The sequence below is a fragment of the Protopterus annectens genome, chromosome 1.part0 (genome assembly GCF_019279795.1).
Source record: "Protopterus annectens isolate FY-2018-M chromosome 1.part0, PAN1.0, whole genome shotgun sequence".
In the NCBI taxonomy this organism is placed as follows: Eukaryota; Metazoa; Chordata; order Ceratodontiformes; family Protopteridae; genus Protopterus; species Protopterus annectens.
Genome location: NC_056725.1, coordinates 1290527287 through 1290547919, shown reverse-complemented (window position 1 = coordinate 1290547919; position 20633 = coordinate 1290527287). Strand labels below are relative to the sequence as shown.

General features: G+C 39.8%; 1 protein-coding gene across 1 annotated transcript in view; it reads left to right on the top strand.

The window, feature by feature from the left end:
* Positions 1-20633, top strand: part of LOC122797659 (cytochrome P450 2D15-like) — a 685649-nt gene that overhangs the window by 214876 nt on the left and 450140 nt on the right. Inside the window, exon 3 of the mRNA XM_044066203.1 lies at positions 14894-15046. Coding sequence (XP_043922138.1) covers positions 14894-15046 — 153 coding nt within the window. The remainder of the gene's footprint in view (positions 1-14893; positions 15047-20633) is intronic.

Genomic DNA, 20633 nt, shown 5'->3' with positions numbered 1-20633 from the left:
AGCCATAGTCAAGTCCCCAAATGATGTGGACATCCTACAGAAGGGCCTCGCTGAGACAGATGCCTGGTGTCAGAGCCATGGCATCAAGCTCAGTGCCAAAAAGTGCAGTGCCATCCCCTTTGGTAAAAACTCTGTACCTATGAACTACCACATAGGCAGAAATCTACTTAACACAGAATGCATGATAAGAGACCTTGAGACCCAGGTGGATAGTAGTCTCTCCTTTGATAGTCACATCGCCACATTAGTCAGGAAGTTCTTCTACATGGCACACCTCATCATAAAAGGGTTCTCATCCAGGAAAAAAAGAGGTCATTGTTCCCCTCTACTTGACACTCATTAGACCCATTATAGAGTACAATGCCCCTTTTGGAATGTACCTCACAAGACATCTGCAACAGCTGCAAAGGCCACAGAAGTACCTCACAAAGAGGATTACTGGCCTCAGACAAATGCCCTTCACTGACCGTCTCAAAAAACTCCAGCTTTACTCCACAGCATATTGCCTACTCTGAGGTGATCTCTGCCTAACATATAAAGCTATGTCAAACAAAGAGCTGTTGGACATGCTACACCTAAAGAAATCCCAATCCCTCCAAGCTACATGCTCTAGGGACCTAAACCTTGTCATCACAATAAACAGGACATGCTGGAGGGATAGATTCCTGTCCCAGAGACTTCCCATACTCTGGAACAGGCTACCCATCTATGTCAAGCAAAGTTCTTCATTAGCACTCTTCAAGAAAAATCTTGATGAGTGGATGGGAAATAGGAAATACACTCGGGGATCACTTCTGTGTCTCTGCTCGACAGTGGCACAGGAAAATAACTTTCTTGGGTGGCGTAAGCCAGGGAACCTTGTTGGCTAGGCTTACGTAGGTCCTTGGGCCGATAGCCTAGTACCTACCTATGAACCTATGAACCTATGAACCTATGAACCTCTGCAGTTCCTTTAGGACTTCACCAGTCCAGAACAATTAATTCAGATAATCTGTGCCATCAGATAATGTGTGTGTGTGTGTGTGTGTGTGTGTGTGTGTGTGTGTGTGTGTGTGTGTGTGTGTGTGTGTGTGTGTGTGCGCATGTATGCATGTGTGTGTGCGTGTGTGTGTTTGTAATGCCCTAGTTAGAGAAGACATGTTAGTTAATTTAACCAGGTTCAAAGCACGTACCTTAGTTACTGGTGACAGCAGCCCAGATCCTCTCCAGCAACTATGATATGAGTTTCATTGCATTTTCAAGGAATTGTGAGCTTTAGTACATTTGCAAGGAAATGTAAGCTTCAAGGGAAGAGCAGTTTACTGTTGGTTGTGCTGTGTGTTTTCAATGTGCAACTGTTTTGTGTATCAAATGATCATTACTATTTGTGCTAGAGAGTTTGAAAGCACTAGTAGCATAACAGGTATCTTATTGTTTTTGATGCTGTACTTTAAAGGGGGGGCACTGCAGTCCTGAGTGTGTCCTCCTTTGAATGAGATGCCTAGTAACTATGAACCTATCAGTTTTCCATCCATTCCCTATTGCAATATTAGCAGCTTACCATGTTTTAATGTAACAGGCAATTTATTCATTAAAGTGCAGCAGGCACTGAATTTGTAGATGAAACACTGAAGTATAAAGTTGTTTGGTAGCAGCAATCTCTTCATTATTTACAAATCCATTTAATGTGTAATTATTCAGATGACTTTTACTTTTGTAAAGATTATGCATATTGACTGATATTGGTGGATTGTAATGTCAGAAGTTTGAGGGGTGTTTTATGGTTGAAATCTTCTGAAATGGGCAGTTTTCTCATTATGTTCATGTGTTCTGTTTCATTGCTTACTGGAGAAATAGCCAAGTGATGAGACACTAGAATGGCTTGTGGGAGGGGCTAGTGGCCCGAATCCATTACCTTGCCTAGGTCCCCATTTTTCCATGATCCCCCTTTGCTTTACAAAAATTCATAGCTTTTTCTAATGTTTACTCTATTTGAAACAAAAGTTTACTTTTCAGTCTTATTTGATACTACATATGATTCTGTCTTTCAGGAAAGAATAGTATAAATCCACATAATTACTGACTGTAGCTCTCTTTCTCACATCAGTTACATATGCTTCAATACTGTCTTGTGAACCTTGATTTGTAGTGAAAAACAGATAGTGAATATATGGCAGATTCCTATTAGGCTCATAGTACTGCTGAAACGTAAACATTGTAGTATCTAAATCAGACTGTTGCTGTTTAGTTAAGTTAAACATGTTACGAATATTAATTGTATCATAACCTGCTAGATATTGAAATGCAGTGACCCAATCCATTTTGCTGTCTTTATTCAAGTCTAAACTAATGCTGTAAAGATAAAACTTTGGTATCAACTGCTTCCAAGTTTCTGTCAAATGTCCCTGAAGAGCCAGTAGCCCTCGGTATCAGTTGAAGAGATAGTTACAAGAATGTAATTTTATTATGAGTACAGAAAGTTTGAAGATTATGAAAAAATAATGACAAGTCTACCTGAAAACTGCTTGTTTCTTTTCTGTACCGAAAATAAGTTCTGCCACCTAGTTTGTTTGAGGCATACAGGCAAATAATTTCTGAAAACCTGACAATGAATTTAAAGTTCATTTTATAGTGTCCCAAAAATGTAAAACTGGAGCCATTGCTTCTCCTTTTACTAGATACAGATTGTGGAGATTTGGATAAATTGTGAAATTATATAAATACATCTTTTCATCAGTTCTGAATGGTTGCAGTCAAAGGAATGCCTGTAACTTGGGAAATACTTCTGGAAAAAAAGTTTATTGTTCATAATAGTGCCTTCTAATATCCAAGCCTTGCAGTTTTGACAGAAAAGTAATCCCCAATGGCATTTTGTTGGCTGAATATCAGAATTACTGTCTTTGCTTTTTTCCTGATGCTCCTTCTATTCATCCTTCAATAATGTTTGAATGCTGAAAATCATAACTTGCAAAAACATATAAACAGAAAAATTTGCCTTGAGGCCCATTGTACCCTCTAACTTATACATACTAACTCCGTAGTTATGCCACAGTGAGGAAAAGTGAAAAAAAACACTGTGGTGTACCACCAGCTCACTTCAGTCAGACCAGTTTCAAAACCTGTAATCAAACAAACCTGAACAAAAGTTATCAGACAAAAATTACTTTGTCAGAGTGTAACTATGCTGAATTGTGGAAACCAGGTTAAAGTTACTGCTGTGGTGACATCTGCAGTTGTCGTCTTATACCACAGCTACAAAAGTTTGGAAGGTTCATATGTAATATACAGACATCAGCAACATAACGAATCAGGCGCACATACAAAAAGGCAAAAAAGAGCCTGGTATGTAAGCAAACATACCATCTACTCATTACAGCAAATGCCGGTATAGTCATGTTTACAAACTGCACTACACATTACAGCTAGCAAGCATTGCCCAACATAGTTTGAGTGCTGACTTCTGTTAAGCCCTTCCAAGTGAGTATATGGACATTAAAAGGTCAGCTTTTGCACTTAATCTGTTTAGTAAGCCATATCACTGTTTAGTGGTTTTCTCTCTTCTTCTTTTTCATCTTCTTCTTCATTTGTTATTAAATAATTAATCCTCGGGAGTCAAATGAAAGTCTTAGTGCATAATGGTCACAAGTCAAAGCTTTGATTGTTTATTTAAAATTGTTAAATTGCTAACAGCTGGTAAATGTTTACCCCATATTATGAAATGGGCACAATGAGAAGTAAGCCCAGTGTGTATATTTCTAGTCTTTTAATGAAGACAAATCAGTATTTGGTGTGCTTGTAGGATAAGTGGGGGATGGGAAAATAATATTTATAGCTTATTTAGACAAGTGATATCTGAAAGGTCAAATAAAAATACTTGGTATCAGAACTATAAATAATAACAGATTTTTTTTTAATTGCAAAACTATAATATGTGTAAACAATGAGCAGTAACACAATCAAAGAAGGAAAACCAAATAAAACATTAAATTACCATAATGTATACATGAACAACTACACCAGCATATTAACTGGTACCATGCTACAGAAGGATAAGCTTAATGAGGCAGCATTGTATACAATTGATGAAGACAGATTTGTTAATTACAACTTAACCACATGTACAAGCCAAACTGATATTAAATGGAGAGGAACCTTACCTGGACATAAAGCAAACTAGATTCCCAGATGGACCAACTTGCAGAATAGAACAGCATATACCATTAATCATAAGTGAAGTATGCTGTTCTGTGGTGTGGTTTCCCCTTTTGCCGTTTCTGCCTACAGTAACCTTTCATACCTATGAATGAAGCATCAAAACTCAAAGACAAAGAAGTCCATCTCTAATTTCCAGTGAGCGGCATTATACAGATTAGTAATTACTCCTACTTGTAGTACCCTTGCCCTCGGGTTTATTGGTAAACTTCTCAGTCACATGGAAGAGATGAGGATCCAGTAACCCATGCTTAGCTATGTGCCCATTTTCCTCCTATACATCACTAACTCAAGATCAGTCCCAGAATGTATGTGTTGTATCAACGTGGAGATTGTGCACGACATGCAGAACATCGACCTTGAATATTCTGATTCCATGTTACAAACAAGTAGCTAACAACACCATACAAAAACCTAATCTGACATTCCCATAATTTTGGAGTCCTGCAGAGTCTGTGGAAATAGAAAAAAATGAAGGTCAACATAAAATATGGTAAGCTGACTGCTGCCCTATAACTCTTTGCAAAAAGAAAATGTCACATAACTGGTGTGTAACTAAAGAGTGTGGCTCTAGGAGTGTCCTGCAAAAGTGTGTGGAGCATACTTGTGTGGCTTGCTCCTTGTGTTGCACAAATGAAGTATTATTTGCTGGAGGTTCCCTGTAGTATCCTTGATCAACCTATACAAAATGAAGAGGTAATAAAATACCTGATCTAAAATATCTCCAGATTTCTCTAGAGCTTAAATTAAATTTGCCTGTAATGGACTGGTAAGTGCCAATTGTCCAGCTGTTAACTTTGACAGGGAGATTTGAGAGGATGTTATAAAAGTCCTCTTCAAGGATAGTCAAAACAGAATCTCTTCCTCAATCGCAAGGTCAGAATGTCCAAAAGTGGAATTATCACATCAAATAATTGTTTTTGTTTACATCTTCTAACATTCCAATTAAACTACTCAAACAGCTTCTGGATTTTCGTAAACCATTTGCATACCCGACGTGCTTCAAAAGATAAAATGCTAAATAAAAAGATCATTTTTAATTCATTGATCCTACCAGGGAAGGCGAGATGAAACCTTCTCCACAAATGTGCCAAAGCAAAGAGTTCTGGGCAAATAAATCACTGCAAATAGCTACATTTTAGATTTGCTACCTTTGTGAATGGGTAGGGTATAGAACTCATTTAAAAGGGTGTTGAACATTCTGGCATTTTTAATGGGTTTTCAGAAAACGCACACACACACACACACACACACACACACACACACACACACACACACACACACACACACACACACACACACACACACAGAGTCAACATCAAATACTAGTACATTGAGTTCAGTTTGTAAAGGGGCCCATTCTTTCAGTCTAAGATTATTATGGATCCATTAATAAGTGACTCTTTTGCCAGAATGAACAAGGTTACAAGGTTGGAGAAAGAAGCAGCCCTGGCATGCGTATTTACTAAGAGAGAGAAAGAGCAGGAAATAACCAAATTATTTATTACTTTTGAAAAAGACTGGATGTAGAGATTTTGTAATTCTTTTTATAACTGGTAAATGATGAACTGCAGTCCAGATATACTGTCACCTTACTGAAACAACAGATTTTTTTCAAAATGCACAGAAATTATTGCCGCAGGAGAAAAATACATAATCATGCCTCTCAACCTCTCACTGCAAGAAACCTGGGCAAATCGAAATAATTTGGGGGAGGGGACAAAAGCCCCAAAATAGGGAAAAATTTTAAATATTGCTCTTATAAACAGATTTTGTATTAATATGTATTTTTTGAATGATATGAAGTCTGAATCTCAAATGTCTGACATTCATTAGGGACTTTGATTCTCAATGATTTGCCAGAAAACCACAGATTTTATGAGGAAATGATCCAAACTAAGAGGCAAAAATATGGACATTCTGTGAAAATCTGGACAATTATTTGACAACGGTTTGCAGGTGATTTATGCTAGTTCTGACCTTTACAAAACTCACTTGAGAAGGGTGAACACAGGACAGCAAAGCAAGCAGGAGTCTGCTTGTTATTATTCTGGCACAGAGCTTATCTCTGGTGCATGCAAGGGATAATGAACTGTAGTAATGTACATACTGTGGGTTTTTAACTGGCTCGGGTAATACCGTTATTAAATATTATTTAAATGAGACTGAGGAGTTTTCAATGTTGAACAAATCTTGAAATACTAAACTTAGCAGTGGTACTAATTGGGGCAACAATTATTTATACAAAGTGACTGTTGTGTTGTACCAGCCAGGGACTTTGTCACTTGGTGCATTCTTGACTGACTCATGTATTTCTGCAGAGAAGGATCTGAATAAAGAGATTTTATCTGAGTGAGAGAGCTGAGGAAGATTAAGCTTGTTAAGACACTGCATAATATCATTTGTCTGTGGAGAAGGCATACATTTAGAGTACAGTGTAGAGTTATATTCTTGAAAAGCTTTATTAATACCTGCTGATGTAGTAAGTGTAAGGCCCTTGGCTTTAATGGTGCTGATTGCCTTTTCTTTAACCTGAATGCCAGTGACTTCCTGGCAGATTCTTGACTATGTCTAGGGTGACTGGGGTTCGATTAGCAGCCCTGATGCTGAAGGTTCCAGACAAAGAGGGTGGAGAAGTGAGGGTGACATAGCCTCTAACCTCTTCCATGGGGATGGATGAGTTGTATGCACTTGGGTCATACTGGGTAGTGTGAACTTCCAGTGGAGACTAGTAAGTTCACCTCCCATGCCTCTGGGATGTGGTAGGGATGCCTTGAGGGAATGCCCCTTGTGGAATTGCAGGGATGTCCTTCACTGTCATCCCATTGTGCACCCCTCCCATATGCCTCACCTGGTGCATCCGATACGGATGGAGGAAGCAATAAGTAGAAACCCTCTAATCACCCCTGACAGCTGTCTGAATGATGGTCTGTACTGGCCATCAATCACTCCAGTGACAGGGAAAGAATGGGCCTGTTGGACATGGATGAGGCTGATGATTGACAGACAATGGGAGCAAAGAGTTAAAAAAAGTGACAGAGATTTAACATCACTGGGCAGATTAAATGAATTAAATATGCTACTTGGCACAAATTAACTGTCAGATGCTTTGAAACAGTTGAAACACAGATAACAGCAAAGGCTATTTGTTTCAGTACATGACCAGACACTACTGTGGCTTAAGTGCTGTCAGGGCATCCTTCACTTTTCTTTGTGGCTTCCCTTGTGCACTGTTTATCAGTATAGAACCTCAGCACCCTGATAACTGTCCTCACAATGTCCACCAGCTGTTGACTTCCACTCCCAGACTTTAATCCAGTATACACTGCTGGGGTCAGTCACAGAACAAGGCATCTAGGAACTCGGCTGTGCATCCATTGAGGGTTTACTTATGCCCTACCCATTTCAGTCTCCCATATGTGAACCCCTGTATTAGATTGGGAGCAGTGATGCAAGGGAGACTTGCAGCATATCACCCCAACTCCACAGCAGCTCAGCCATGTCTCCAGTTTTTAAACTCTCCTGTAGGTATGCCTGCCATGTGCCATCCACAGCCTCCACTAGGGATACACACTTACATCGTAAGTGCTCATGGACCCACCCACCCTTGAGAAGCTCTGTCAGTCACTGAGCTACTAATTGAACCCAGGTCACCTGGGCCGTAGTCAGGGCTTTATCGGTGTATGTCACTAGAGTGACTACAACAAGCTTTTATAAAATTAGTGGGATAAAGCAGTTGTTAATTGTTACAATAGCAATCCTTATAACCAAGGTTACAGAAGCAAATTTTTTAACCTTTACTATTTTGGCAGTAGGATCCTCCCACAAATATAAGGGATAACAGATGAGTTCCTGAGCTCATCTGGTGAGTTATTGGTTCTTATGATGATTGCTAGGTAGACCTCACAAAGAGTAAAGTGTTATTAGCATGAGCCACTTCATATTCTCTCAGAATATTTCTTTAAAGTGCATGGATCTATTTATCTAATAAATAAATTTGTAAATTATATCTTGATCAATTTATATCTTGATCAATTATTTTTTATTTCTTCATTGTTGAGTAGGTTAGTTCCACTAGGCCAGTGTTTTCTTTTCTTGGTGGACCTGAGGAGGTATTTTTACTAACAAATGGAAATTTGGCCAAGGCACCAACAAACTCTTTCTTTCAATAAGCTCATTTGGATCTTGTACAATCTACATCCATTAGAGCTACCATCACATTAGGCTGACATGATCTCAGATTAACATTTCATCCAAAGGACACCACACTCAAGAGTGCAGCTCCCCCTCATGCTGCACTGCAGAGTTAGTACTGGAAATTAATCTAAGAACCTGTGGTGGGGATAGACCACACAGCCTTGTGATTTTCATAGGTTCATAGGAGATTATTAGGCTAATGGCTCAAGAGTCCTTACATATCTAGCCAGGTTTATCCAGATTTTACCCAATGTTCTATTCCTAGTGGAAAGATAACAGTAAGTGGTTTTTGACAATTTTTACAAACTGCCTCGATCCATAAGGGATATGGGTGCCACCACAGAAGTGAATTTGCGATTTCCCATCCATTGGTCCAGATTGCACTTCAAGATGGTCAGGGAAGGGCCACACTTCAAGTGAAAAGGAAGCTTATTCCAGAGGGGGGCAATCTCTGGGACACGTATATGTCTCTCCAGCATGGTCTATTCATGTCATGGATCATGTTTAGATATTTGGAGCAGGTAAGCCTCATGCAGTTAGTTTTGGAAATAAATAGCATTTCCATCATGGCTGGGTCAGAGACTGCTTTGTAGGTCAGGCACAGATCACCCCTCAGTAATTGGTGGGAAACTGAATACAGTGATAGGGATTTTAATTGGTCCACATATGACATGTTGGTTATACCCTGTACATTTTGGCAAGAAAAATCTGAAGACACTCTAACTGTCTCAGGTGTCTGGAGAGGTACAAGCCAAAGGGTACACTGGACTCGATTATTGATGTAATTAGAGCCAAGTACAATGATACTATGACAATCTTAGATATGGATGTCATGCCCTTACTTATAAGCTGAGCCACATAGAAGGATTTCCTCACCACTGTGGACACATAGTGGTCAAAGTTGTAATTGACAGGGGTATTTGATTTTCCAAAAGGTATTATTATGCACTTCTTCACATTTAGTTTGAGACCATGGCTCTGACACCAATCATTAGTCTGTGTCAGACCTTTATGTAGGATATCAACATTGTATGGAAAGTCTATGATAAGCCCCAACTTACAGTCATCAGCAAAATAGGTCAGCCAAAAGCCATCCACATTTGCCTTGACATCTGAGAAATATATCTGAAACAGGAGAGGGCCCAGCACTGAGCTTCACTGGTGAATAGGCTTTTTGTTGGATGTGGATTCCCCCACTCTAACAAAGTGTTCTACCTGTGAGCCATGTGGCTACATGTCTAGTGAAGTAGTGGTTTATGCCCTATTTTGTGAGTTTGTCTATAATTCCTGAGTGAGATATTGTGTTAAATGCCCTGGCCAGGTCAAGATAGGCAGTATGCACTGTCTTACCCCCATTCATGGCCTTGGTGACCTTCTCAAAGATGTCCACCAGACTGAACAGGCAGGACCTGCCCTCGACAAAGCTAAACTGGATTGGATATAGACACCGGAGATTTCCTATGTCATTGTTAATCAGGCCCGGGATTATCTTTTCCATAGCCTTGCACATGTGGCTAGTCAGACTTATGGGTTGGTAGTTTCCTGGGTCCTTTGATGGTCCCCCTTGTGCAGAGGGATGACTGTTGCTGTCCTCCACTCTATTGGGTCAAAACCTGTCTACAAGCTGTGATTAAATGGGTCTATATTAAATAAACGAACGCTTAAAATGTCGAGTACAACATACTCGAACACTTTTAAGCGAACGTTTACATAATCGACAGCTGTAAATATCGTAAATAGGAGTTTCGAAATGTTTTGTTTGGCCAGCACTAAAATACGTCACGTATCACATCATGTAAACTACTTCAACCAAGAATTCCGTAAATAAAACTAAACACCAAAGTCTAACCATGAAACTATCGCAATACACTACCTTACATACTAACTGCAAAGTAAACATAACACAACGATCACTACAACACAGATATACATAACTAGCACTGCTGCTTCCGAAGGACGTGCAGTAACACAAAAGGAATTAAATACTGAACTACGCATTAAATGAACAGGTTATTACCATGGTTCAAAAGAGGTACAAAAATACATTGCTTGTTGTAAATTGAAGGAAAGTGCCCGAATATGTTGAGTGCATCGCATACATATTCATGTTTATATTGCTTTCAGTTAGTGTAGCATCCGACAGCACATGGGAGAAGGAGTTGGCCAAACAAAACTTTTCTACATTCTGAATTATGACATTTCGAGCTATCGATTAAATAAACATTAGCTGAAAAGTGTTCGAGTATGTCGTACTCGACATTTTAAGCGTTCGGTTATTTAATATAGACCCGATTAAATAGAGATCTGAATGTGTCTGCTAGGTCATGTTTCAAGTGATTTAATAGGTACTCTGGGATTCCATCAAGGCCCTTTGATGCAGTGTTTCGTCCTGTAGAGAGCGTAGTGATGACATGTTCTTTTGTGATAAAAGGCAAAGTAATGGTAGGGATTATTTTATGGGGAGTGACCCGAGGTGATGAGGGGGTGAAATATGAGCTGAATTTATTGGCCAGCAGGTTTGCAATTTCTTCAGGTTGCATATACTGTAAGTAATGCCATCTACAGCCAACTCAGCACATTGTTCAGTGTTTCCCTTAAGGTTTTGGACATAATTAAAAAAATGCTTTGTGGTTATCCTTTGCTTGGGAGGTTGTTTTAGTCCTGTATATGGCTTTTGAAGTCTTAACTAGTTCCCAGATTTGCCTATTGAGACTAATGAGGATTTTTTGTCTCTGCTGTTCACCCTCCCACTTACTTCTAGACAAGGATTTCTTCCTTCTGTTGTTTATTATATTTATGCCAGGGGTCCACCAGGGTGACTTATTTTTCTGGCTAGACCTGGGTTTAGTTCAGTCAGGTATTGCTGTTTCTATACAGTTGCTTAAGTGGTTGTACAGGGCATTCATGTATACATCTGCATAGGCGGCCATGTTTTGGGGTTAAAATAATTTAGAATTACCTATGTTATCACTTAATAGAAGGTAATTTGCCTTGGAAAAATTCTTTAGAGTTTAAGGGTTTGATAGGAATTCTACCCTTACATTTATTTCAAAGGAGGGGGATTTATGATCTGATCATACCTATGAAGATATTACACTGGGTGGGGGGGGGGGTGCAATGCTCCTCAATGTTTGTGAGTACTATTTTGAGGCCCTAGTGGGAGTGCATACCCCCTGTTCCAGAGCGTTTGCATTCACAAAGTCCTGGAATCTCTGAGCCCTTTATGTTAGTGGTCATGTATGTATCCCCGGAGGCATAGTTAAAATCACCCATGAATAGTATGTTGGGCTAAATGGTAAGTGATTCTATTAACTTCAGATATGTGGAGTGGAAATCATGGCTCATGGTTGGGAACCTGTAGCTAACGATGATATGGTGGGGGACTTTGCCTGTGGTCAGCTGGACATGGAGTTGCTCAAGCAAGTCATCCTGCTTGACCAATCTATTGGTGAGATTGTTTTTTTTGTATGTAAATAGCAACACCTCCACCTCCTCCTTTCAGTTTTTCCTTTTCAGGGGGTGGTCTGAATGCGTGATAGGCATTGTAGCCTTGCACTGCCAGGGTGCTTTCCACAGCCTTGAACCATGTCTCTGTAACTGCACAGATGTGAGCATTCTCCCAGATGAGGAGAGTTTCCAGGAGTGCAGTTTCTTATTATGACTCCTGGCACTGAGCAGTAGTACCTTCAGCTTGGCATTAAAATAATTTGTTATGTTGGAATGTCTGTTGGTTTGGCACTGCCTAAAAAGGCACAATGGGGGTGGCTAATGCCTTGCCCAGTATATAAAGGTGTAGCGGTGACAGATGCAGATGATCTCTGGCAAAGCAGTGTGGCCTGTTAATCATGCCATCCCAGGCTGACAAATACTGGATCTCCTTGGAATGACGCCAGTAGCTAAGCCAATTATTGAAGGCAATCATTTTCTGTTTGTATTGAGGTATAATTCTTGGAGAGGATAGAATGCTGTTCAGTACAAGATGTATTCAGAGAGTTCCATCATGTCTGTCTTCATATAGTCCAGGGAGGAAAATCTCATGTCATTCACAACCACATAGACTCCGACTGCATCATACTGGCACTTGTGGTTGAGTGATCTGAGTGCCTGCATGATCTAGCAAACCCTGGTGCCTGACAGGCAACTGACTGTAACCCTCTCTTTATCCAACCTGGTGAGGGGGGGGGGGGCATCTGTGTGTCATACTGTGGAGTATCCCATGACCAAGGTGTCTGAATGTGTGGTGTTTTGCATTAGGGTCTTGCTTGTGGAGACACTGTGATTTGTATTTTTATGTATAGTGGTTGGTGTTGATTTGGTTTTGTTTGCATGTGGTTTCTGAAGGCAGCATATTGGAGGTCACTGAGGTTTTGGTAAGTTACTTGTGAGTACCTCAGCATATGTGGGTTTATGTGTTGAGACCTTATTTAGTGAGGGAAATGTGTGTATGCTGGCAACCTGTTTCTCATCTGGTTTGTCAGTATATGACAGTTTTGTCTCAATTTTCATAGAGTAACTGCATCTCTTACATACTGTGTTTGTTTCAGGATTAAGTGGTTAGTATATACGAGACAATTGCCACATTGCCTCAGGATGCTCATGCCAACCAAGTAGGTCACAGAGATAGCAGGAAAGTGCCAATCCATGGTTTCAGATTTTTTACTCTGGGTCTAACCAGGGAGAAGACTGGGGAGATTTAACTGGACTGGGATGATAGCACACAGACAAAGAATGTGTGCTACACTCAGTGTGAACTGCAATTATCCAACAAGGTGATGCTGCTCTGCTCGCAACTCAGATGCTCCTAGAGCATCAGGGGGCCTGGGGAAGGTTGCAAAGATAGTTATTCTTGTAAGGGGAATTTTAACCTGAAAGCATTTGCATCTTTACAGGGCACTGCTAACCAACACTGCATAGACAGCAGCCTAGCACAAACATTGAACTTATACAGAATCAGAAAAAAACAAGCTTCACAACAGCAAGGCCTACAGACTATTCAGGAAAACACACAATAAGCTTTCAGCCAGCAGCCCCAAACTCAGATAGCACACATCTGCTGCAAGAGTGCAGTCAGAAAACACCCAATGTAAAAATGCTGATTTTAGAGCTCAAGTACAGGGAAACCACACAATCTAGATACTACAGTCCTGTAAAACTAACAGACACAATGTAGTTAAGTACTACAGCAGGAAAGGAAGACAAGTGTCCTGCCTGTTGAGCCACTGATGCTGCAATTAAACAGCTCCTGTCCAGTATGTTTTTACACTCATTTTTTCTTAATTTCTTGTAACAATTCTGTTTCATTGCTGAGTGATTATGCTTCAATACCTTTGCAAATGAAACCTGTGAAATACTGATATGATGTAATCAGTTAGCATAACCATCTAATACCAGTCGTGCTTCGTAGCTGTACTAAGTGCAGACTATATACTTCTTGTTGCCCTGAATCAACACTCACACCCAACCTAACACCATTAAGAAACAAAATAATAGGTTAGTATGATCAGACATAAGAAATATGCTCCTTGTGTAAGTCAGTATTTTAGGATATCCTGTCATTTCACCTGTTTTAGTGAAAACTAGCTTAAAATGGCAGTTCTGTAGATACTGCCTGGGTAAACTGATGATGACAAGAGGTATGTTTTTATACAAGTTGAAGCAACCTCAAAAATTGTTATAAAGAGCTATGAAGATATGACCTCCATATGGCTGGGGAGGGGACTTTCTCTTATGCATAGAGTGCGGCTGTATTTTTTTTATCCAGGACTATTTCTTTTGGCAAAACCATACTTTGGAAAGATGCGTTTGTCACTTTGATTGGTCATTGCAAATACTTCAGGTATGACTCCTTTATGTTTTAGAGGTACACCTTATGTATATATTATTAGCTTATGCCATATTTAATTCCTTTACACTTTATATGAAAGGTAAACATTGTACCTTGTTTTCATCCATAACCCCCCCCCCCCGATTATGTCCCTAGCCTCATGAGAATTATTTTAGTTCATTTCTCATGTACACTAACAATAACAGTAGTAACTGCTGTCTGACTGATGCAAATGCTGTTTTAATTATTTTAAGGAGAGGGCAAATCTGCTGATCAAAAATGAAATAATCTAGTAAGCTTACTGGAAATGGATTGGGTGACAGATTTAAGGAAGACAGCATTTGCAAGAAGCCTCCACAAGAAAACAGGGGAATGAAATCAGGAAAGAGACAAAACATGGAGTGATGTAACATCCTGTGCTGGGGCAGTATGCTCAACATACAACCTTCCACTATGAATTTGGGTATTTATCATATACTGACTACATGTTCACCAACTCATGTTTAGTATTTTTTATTCAAGATTTACCTCAATTTGCAACAGCATACCATGCCAGAAAACTATGGTTATGGGTTTCTAGCAACATAACGTTTAACATAAATGTATATTAACCAGTGCTGTGAGAAGTATGAGTTAGATTGTAAATGAAATAATTACATAAATTGAATTCTCTATCTGCAGGGGTTGTATCTGCTCGATATGGAAGATCATGGAAAGAGCAAAGAAGGTTTACACTTTCAACCTTGAGGAATTTTGGATTAGGGAAGAAATCATTAGAGGAAAGGATTATCGAGGAAGCTGGATTTTTATGCAATGAATTCCGTGCAATAAATGGTAAAGTAATAATCAAAAGTAATGCATGCATTTACGTTTTATGAAAACTGAGATTATGAGAGATGTAAAAGCTAGCATTCAGTTATATGCTGTATAGTTTTATGTATGCAAGTCTCACTATTCATTCTGCATAAGTTTATATAAAAGTTCTGGAATAAATTGTAAGGAAACACAAATCCAGTGAAGCTTGCTGATCAGTAAGGTATGTCTGAGAACCCATGTATGAATTTATCAGCATTGTTGGAGTGTTACTAGATTGGCTGTTTTAATTATGTTGCTGTGATATTTTTACTCACTTCCACTATTACCATTTTGCCACCATATTTTGAACCAAGGGTAGCTTCTGTGCTGTAAATGTTTAGTATGCATGTACATAAAAATTAGGATGGGAATATAACCTGGAAAAGGAAATTGCCTGAAGAATTCAGAGTGGTTATATGAACAATGCAATAATTCAGTATTAAATTATTTTAGACTAGATTTTGGTTGATTGACTTTGTTGATTATGAAAGTACTTTAGACATTGAGGAAGCTTATCTAACTAGGAGTGAATAGAAGCACTTACATGGTTCTTATTGCTGTGTGCTTACTAATCATAAATGCAAACATTTCAGTATGTCACCGTTAAAATAATCTGGCACACACATACTGGGTAGCATTCTTAGATGCTTATTATGTCAGTAGGTGAAAGGGAATAGAGGACATAGATAATCAGTCCTTTTATAGCATCATGCTCTGCCATGAGTACAATCAGGCATATGCCATTTAAGGGAATGGAGCTTATGCTCTTGAAGGCTGGTTGGAAATATAGGTGAGGTCCCAGATGTAATCAATACTTGCAAAATGAAGAACACTTGCTGGGATTTAGAAAACTCCACCACATTTCTGTGAGCAAATTTACATGATAAGTAACCAAGTATAGAGAGTGTGTGATTCAGAGATACTGACCTCTTTAGGGTAATGCCAAGCAGCAGTCCCATCCACAGTATATGATATTGGCCATATAATGGTATAGTAATTTGTAACACTGTAAAAATGATTGACCCAAAACAAGATAGCAGAGTGATTCAGAAATGTATTAATGCCATGTCATGGAGCTGCACAACTCATATAAAGACACGAATCTCCATGGTGATGCTAAGGGACATTGCAAAAAAATGTTGCCACCACATTAGCAAATATGTATCTGCAGCAAGCTTTTATTGCCATTATAAGCCCCAGTGGTGCACTGTGTCACTCCTGTAGGTGCAATGTCATCCAAACATACTTTACATTTCATGGGATTCACCGCACCAACATTGTGTACTAGTACCATGTGGATAGAGAGACCACACAAAACATGTGGACACGTGTTGGCTTCATCTGCTGCCCCATGGGAGTTTTGAAGTGTCTGTCTCATTGGATACCAAGCTGTGTGTGACTTTATGTATACTTGTTAGTGGGACATCTCAGTGACCTTCTGGGTACACATTGTGGGTATCTGAGGCATCTGCCTTGAAAATACTCCATCTTTTTTCAATGCCATATTTCAGCATGGGGAAAGCATATGTGGTTCCCATGTGCCACAGAGGATGGAGCAAATACTATGTGGGACTTGTACTATACAGACCATTGCCTGAAGTACTGAGGCAATGGATTGCACCCATGTTGAATTAAAGGCCCCACCTGGTGAACAGGGATGGACGTATGTGATCCATGAAAGGTGTCACTATGTAAACTGCCAGGTAGCCTGTAATGCACAGGGTATAACCTACAATGTGTCTGCAGACCACCCAGGCAGTTATCATGATTTACACATATGGTATACCTGTGATTTCTACCAATAATTTGCAAGGAGTTTCTTCCCCAGGGATATCTTATTATCATTGTCAGATATGTCCTAGAACCCTGGCTGATGACATCCATCAGAAACCTACAGAGTGAAGCAGACAAGAGGTACTATCATGCCCAATCACAAACAAGGTGCATTACTGAGCATGTGCTTGGACTGCTGAAGGTTCACTTCCTTTGTCTGAAGTCATCCAGTGGTGCACTGCAGCATGACCTTGGCATATCTGCAAAAATGCCACAAAAACAGTCACCAGCACACACAGGTTCCCGAGTTCTAAATAAGTCCAAAAGCAAACAGTGATAAAAATACAGAGGAACTCAGGTACTACCAAGGTTTCCAGTTTCAGGTGAAGTTTTAATGTCAAAACATAAGCACTTTCACAGGAAGACCTGCTTCATCAGATGCTAATAAATACAACTAAAATGTGCTTCTATTTATACAACCTCTAACAAATACAAGTAGTCACATGATACAAATTAAGTGGTAACAATTAACATCACAGGGTGTAATTTGAACTCACTGACCTACTGAGTGAAGTAAGTGCACACAAACATACACTGCTGTTTGTAAAAATCACTTATGAAAAATGTATAAAACACACACACACACACACACACACACACACACACACACACACATATATATATATATATATATATATATATATATATATCACAATCTTTTAAATACAACCTTGAAATATAACACTTATACATTTATAAAAGTCTATATATAAAATGAAGTGGCACATATTGATTTAAACCATGCCCTAAATCTCCCCTAAGTCTAATAATCCATCTGGCCTCTAACTGCTCGGTCATATTATGTACACCCCCCCCCCAACATTCAAAAAAATTCTACCTATGGCCATAAACTTAAAGGTGTGTTTAGAGTTGGTACTGGTGACATGCTTAGCCAAAGCACTGGTTTTATTTCTCCTACTAATATAATAAATGTGTTCTCATATCCTTTCTCTGAAAGGCCTGTCTGTTTTGCCTATATAGAATTTTTTACATTTAAGGCAATAGGCTAAATAAACTATATGCTGGCTATCACCTGAAAATGAAACACTGTGTTCTGATCTGGATGTTCATAGCTAGCTGTGTTATCAATATATTTACAATAATTACATTTACCGCATGGGTATGTTCCAACTGGTCTATTCAAATAAAACGTACTCCTAGGATAACATACCCGCCTTTTGAGGGAATTCATATTCCTAAATAAAAACTTAGGCTCAGCATCTATCAATTCACAAATATCCCTGTCTGTGGTAAGAACACCCCAATGCCTCCTCACTATATCCATATAGGAAGAAACATTGCCTGAATAGTATAAGGGAATCTTAAGTTTCATGCTAGATGGCTTTCTGGAGGCCCGTTCACCTCTAAAGTTGCGTTTAGAAAAATAAGGCTTGGCTACCATTCCCCTCAGTCCTGTCCCCTCATTAATATTAATTAGGACATTTGCCTCATTATATCATCTCTCTGTCAGTTCTTGGCTCAGTACCTTGACCTGCTGCTAAAAATCTTCTTTACGTACATTAAGTCTTGAGGCTCTGAACACCTGATTATGCATCACATTCCTAAGAATGTATGAAGGATGCATACTATCGTGAGAAAGCAGGTGATGGACATTGCAGAGCTTCCTACAGAGCTTAGTATTTATACTACCATCAACTTCTACACACACATATCCAAAAAATTAATACTTGATTTGGTGCATGTCGAGGTTAATCTCAAAAAAGTGGTACTTGTATTGATGTAACTTTCAAAATCTTTAAACTGTTCTTCAGTGCCTCCCCATTGGACAAACAAGTCATCCATGAATCTCCTATAAAGAAGTACATGCTTACAAAAAGGTCCTTGTAAAACATGTTCTAATTCCCATATAACCATGACAGCATTGGCGTAGCTGTTGGCACAAGATGTGCCCATGGCTACACCATTATGCTGCCAATAAACTTTACCATCAAATAGGAATACATTATTCTCCAACACACACCTTAGAAGAGCACCTATTTTAGCCAGCTCACCTTCACTAGTATTACTGAATCTTCTTAAAAAGTATTTGGTGCTCTCTACACCCTGATTGTTGGGTATCACTGTAAAACGTGAATAAAGTCCAGTGTTACCAATATCAAATGTTTTTACTATTGCTATAATTTTCCAGAAAAGCATTCAGATCACTTAAAAATGTTCAGTGTCCTTCAACACATAGTTAATCTTATCTAACATGTTTTTAGCATGTGCAACATTATACAATATCATAATTAGAAGGCAGTTATGGGGTGGCAGTTGTAGGAGAAGGAGCCCCAGCACACCAGGCAGTGAAGACTGAGCCAGATGTGGAGATGGTGTAGAGGTCAGCAGCAGAGGATGAACATGCTAAATAGAAGCAGACACAGTATGCCATGGCACTGACAAAGAGGCAGTGGTCTGTACATAGCTTCAGCCCGTAGTAAAGCAGAGTAAAGTGGATACACTACAGTAAAAATGATGCAGCTAAAACCAGCACTGTAGTGTGCTTCCCATGGAGACCCTGACCACACTGTGCATCACACATGGACAGCCCAAGTAACAATGTACTAAGGGCAGGGCACAGTTATCATTTTCAGTGGTGGGGAGAGAGCACATGTATTAATGTCTTTCACTGTGAAATGTGAGAGTGCAGAGGACAATTAAATGCAGGGATACAGTTGTGTGTACAGGCTTCCAATGTGTGTGTGTGTGTGTGTGTGTGTGTGTGTGTGTGTGTGTGTGTGTGTGTGTGTGTGGGGGGTATTAATGTAAAAGGTTATGTGGGGGGCAAGTGTGTGTGTGTGTGTGTGTGTGTGTGTGTGTGTGTGTGTGCGTGTGCGTGTGCGTGTGTGTAAGTGTGTGTCTGCTGATGTGCTGGGACACAGCCTTAGCAGTAGTTGTAGTATGTTGTGTAGCTCTCTACTGGACAAGTCCAGAGTGTGCATGGCAGAACATTGGGCATCCTGTGCACACACCTGTCCATGAGAACTGGCTTTGCAGAGAACTGCATTGTCTTACCATTCCCATGGGTAAAAATCAGCATGCTGCATGATTGTGACTGATGTCCATTGCTAGATATCCCACTGCCAAGCCACCTCCACAACAGATGCCACTGTAGAAGTATTTGCTCTGCATGAATGTGATCTAAGTTATCCACAGCCATGATGGACATGGAGGTTGCAGTAAAATGACTTTGTAGGCTGTGCCTCACTCACAACAGATGATATTGAGAATACAAGGCACATTCAAGTGTGTGATTTATTCTGTCAAAACAATAACTCATACAGGACATGCATTCCCATAGGTCATCATGCACACTCCGCATCAACCTTACTAACTCTGCCAAGGTTGTTTCGATAGTAGCCTGTGCCTCTATGATAGCCCTACATTTATGTTCGGTTGAAGCTAGTGACACAGCATCTTCAGGAGGAGTGTAGTAACCATGTCTGCCATGAGAAAAGGTACCTACCCTACTGTGTGACCCTCATCCCAAGGGAGCTAGGAGCAGAGCCTAACACATGTTTGGTATGACGTACCTCACTTTCCTGACTGCAAGTGTCTCCAGTAACCTGTGTCTGTATGTGGTCTGTGTTTTCTAGGTGTCTGCAGACTTATAGGCTGTGTCCATGGTCTGTGCGTAGGGAGTGCAATGGTTACATTTCCTGAGTCCAAGACACACACACACATGAGTGCGCACACACACACACATGCACACATGCACACACACACACACACA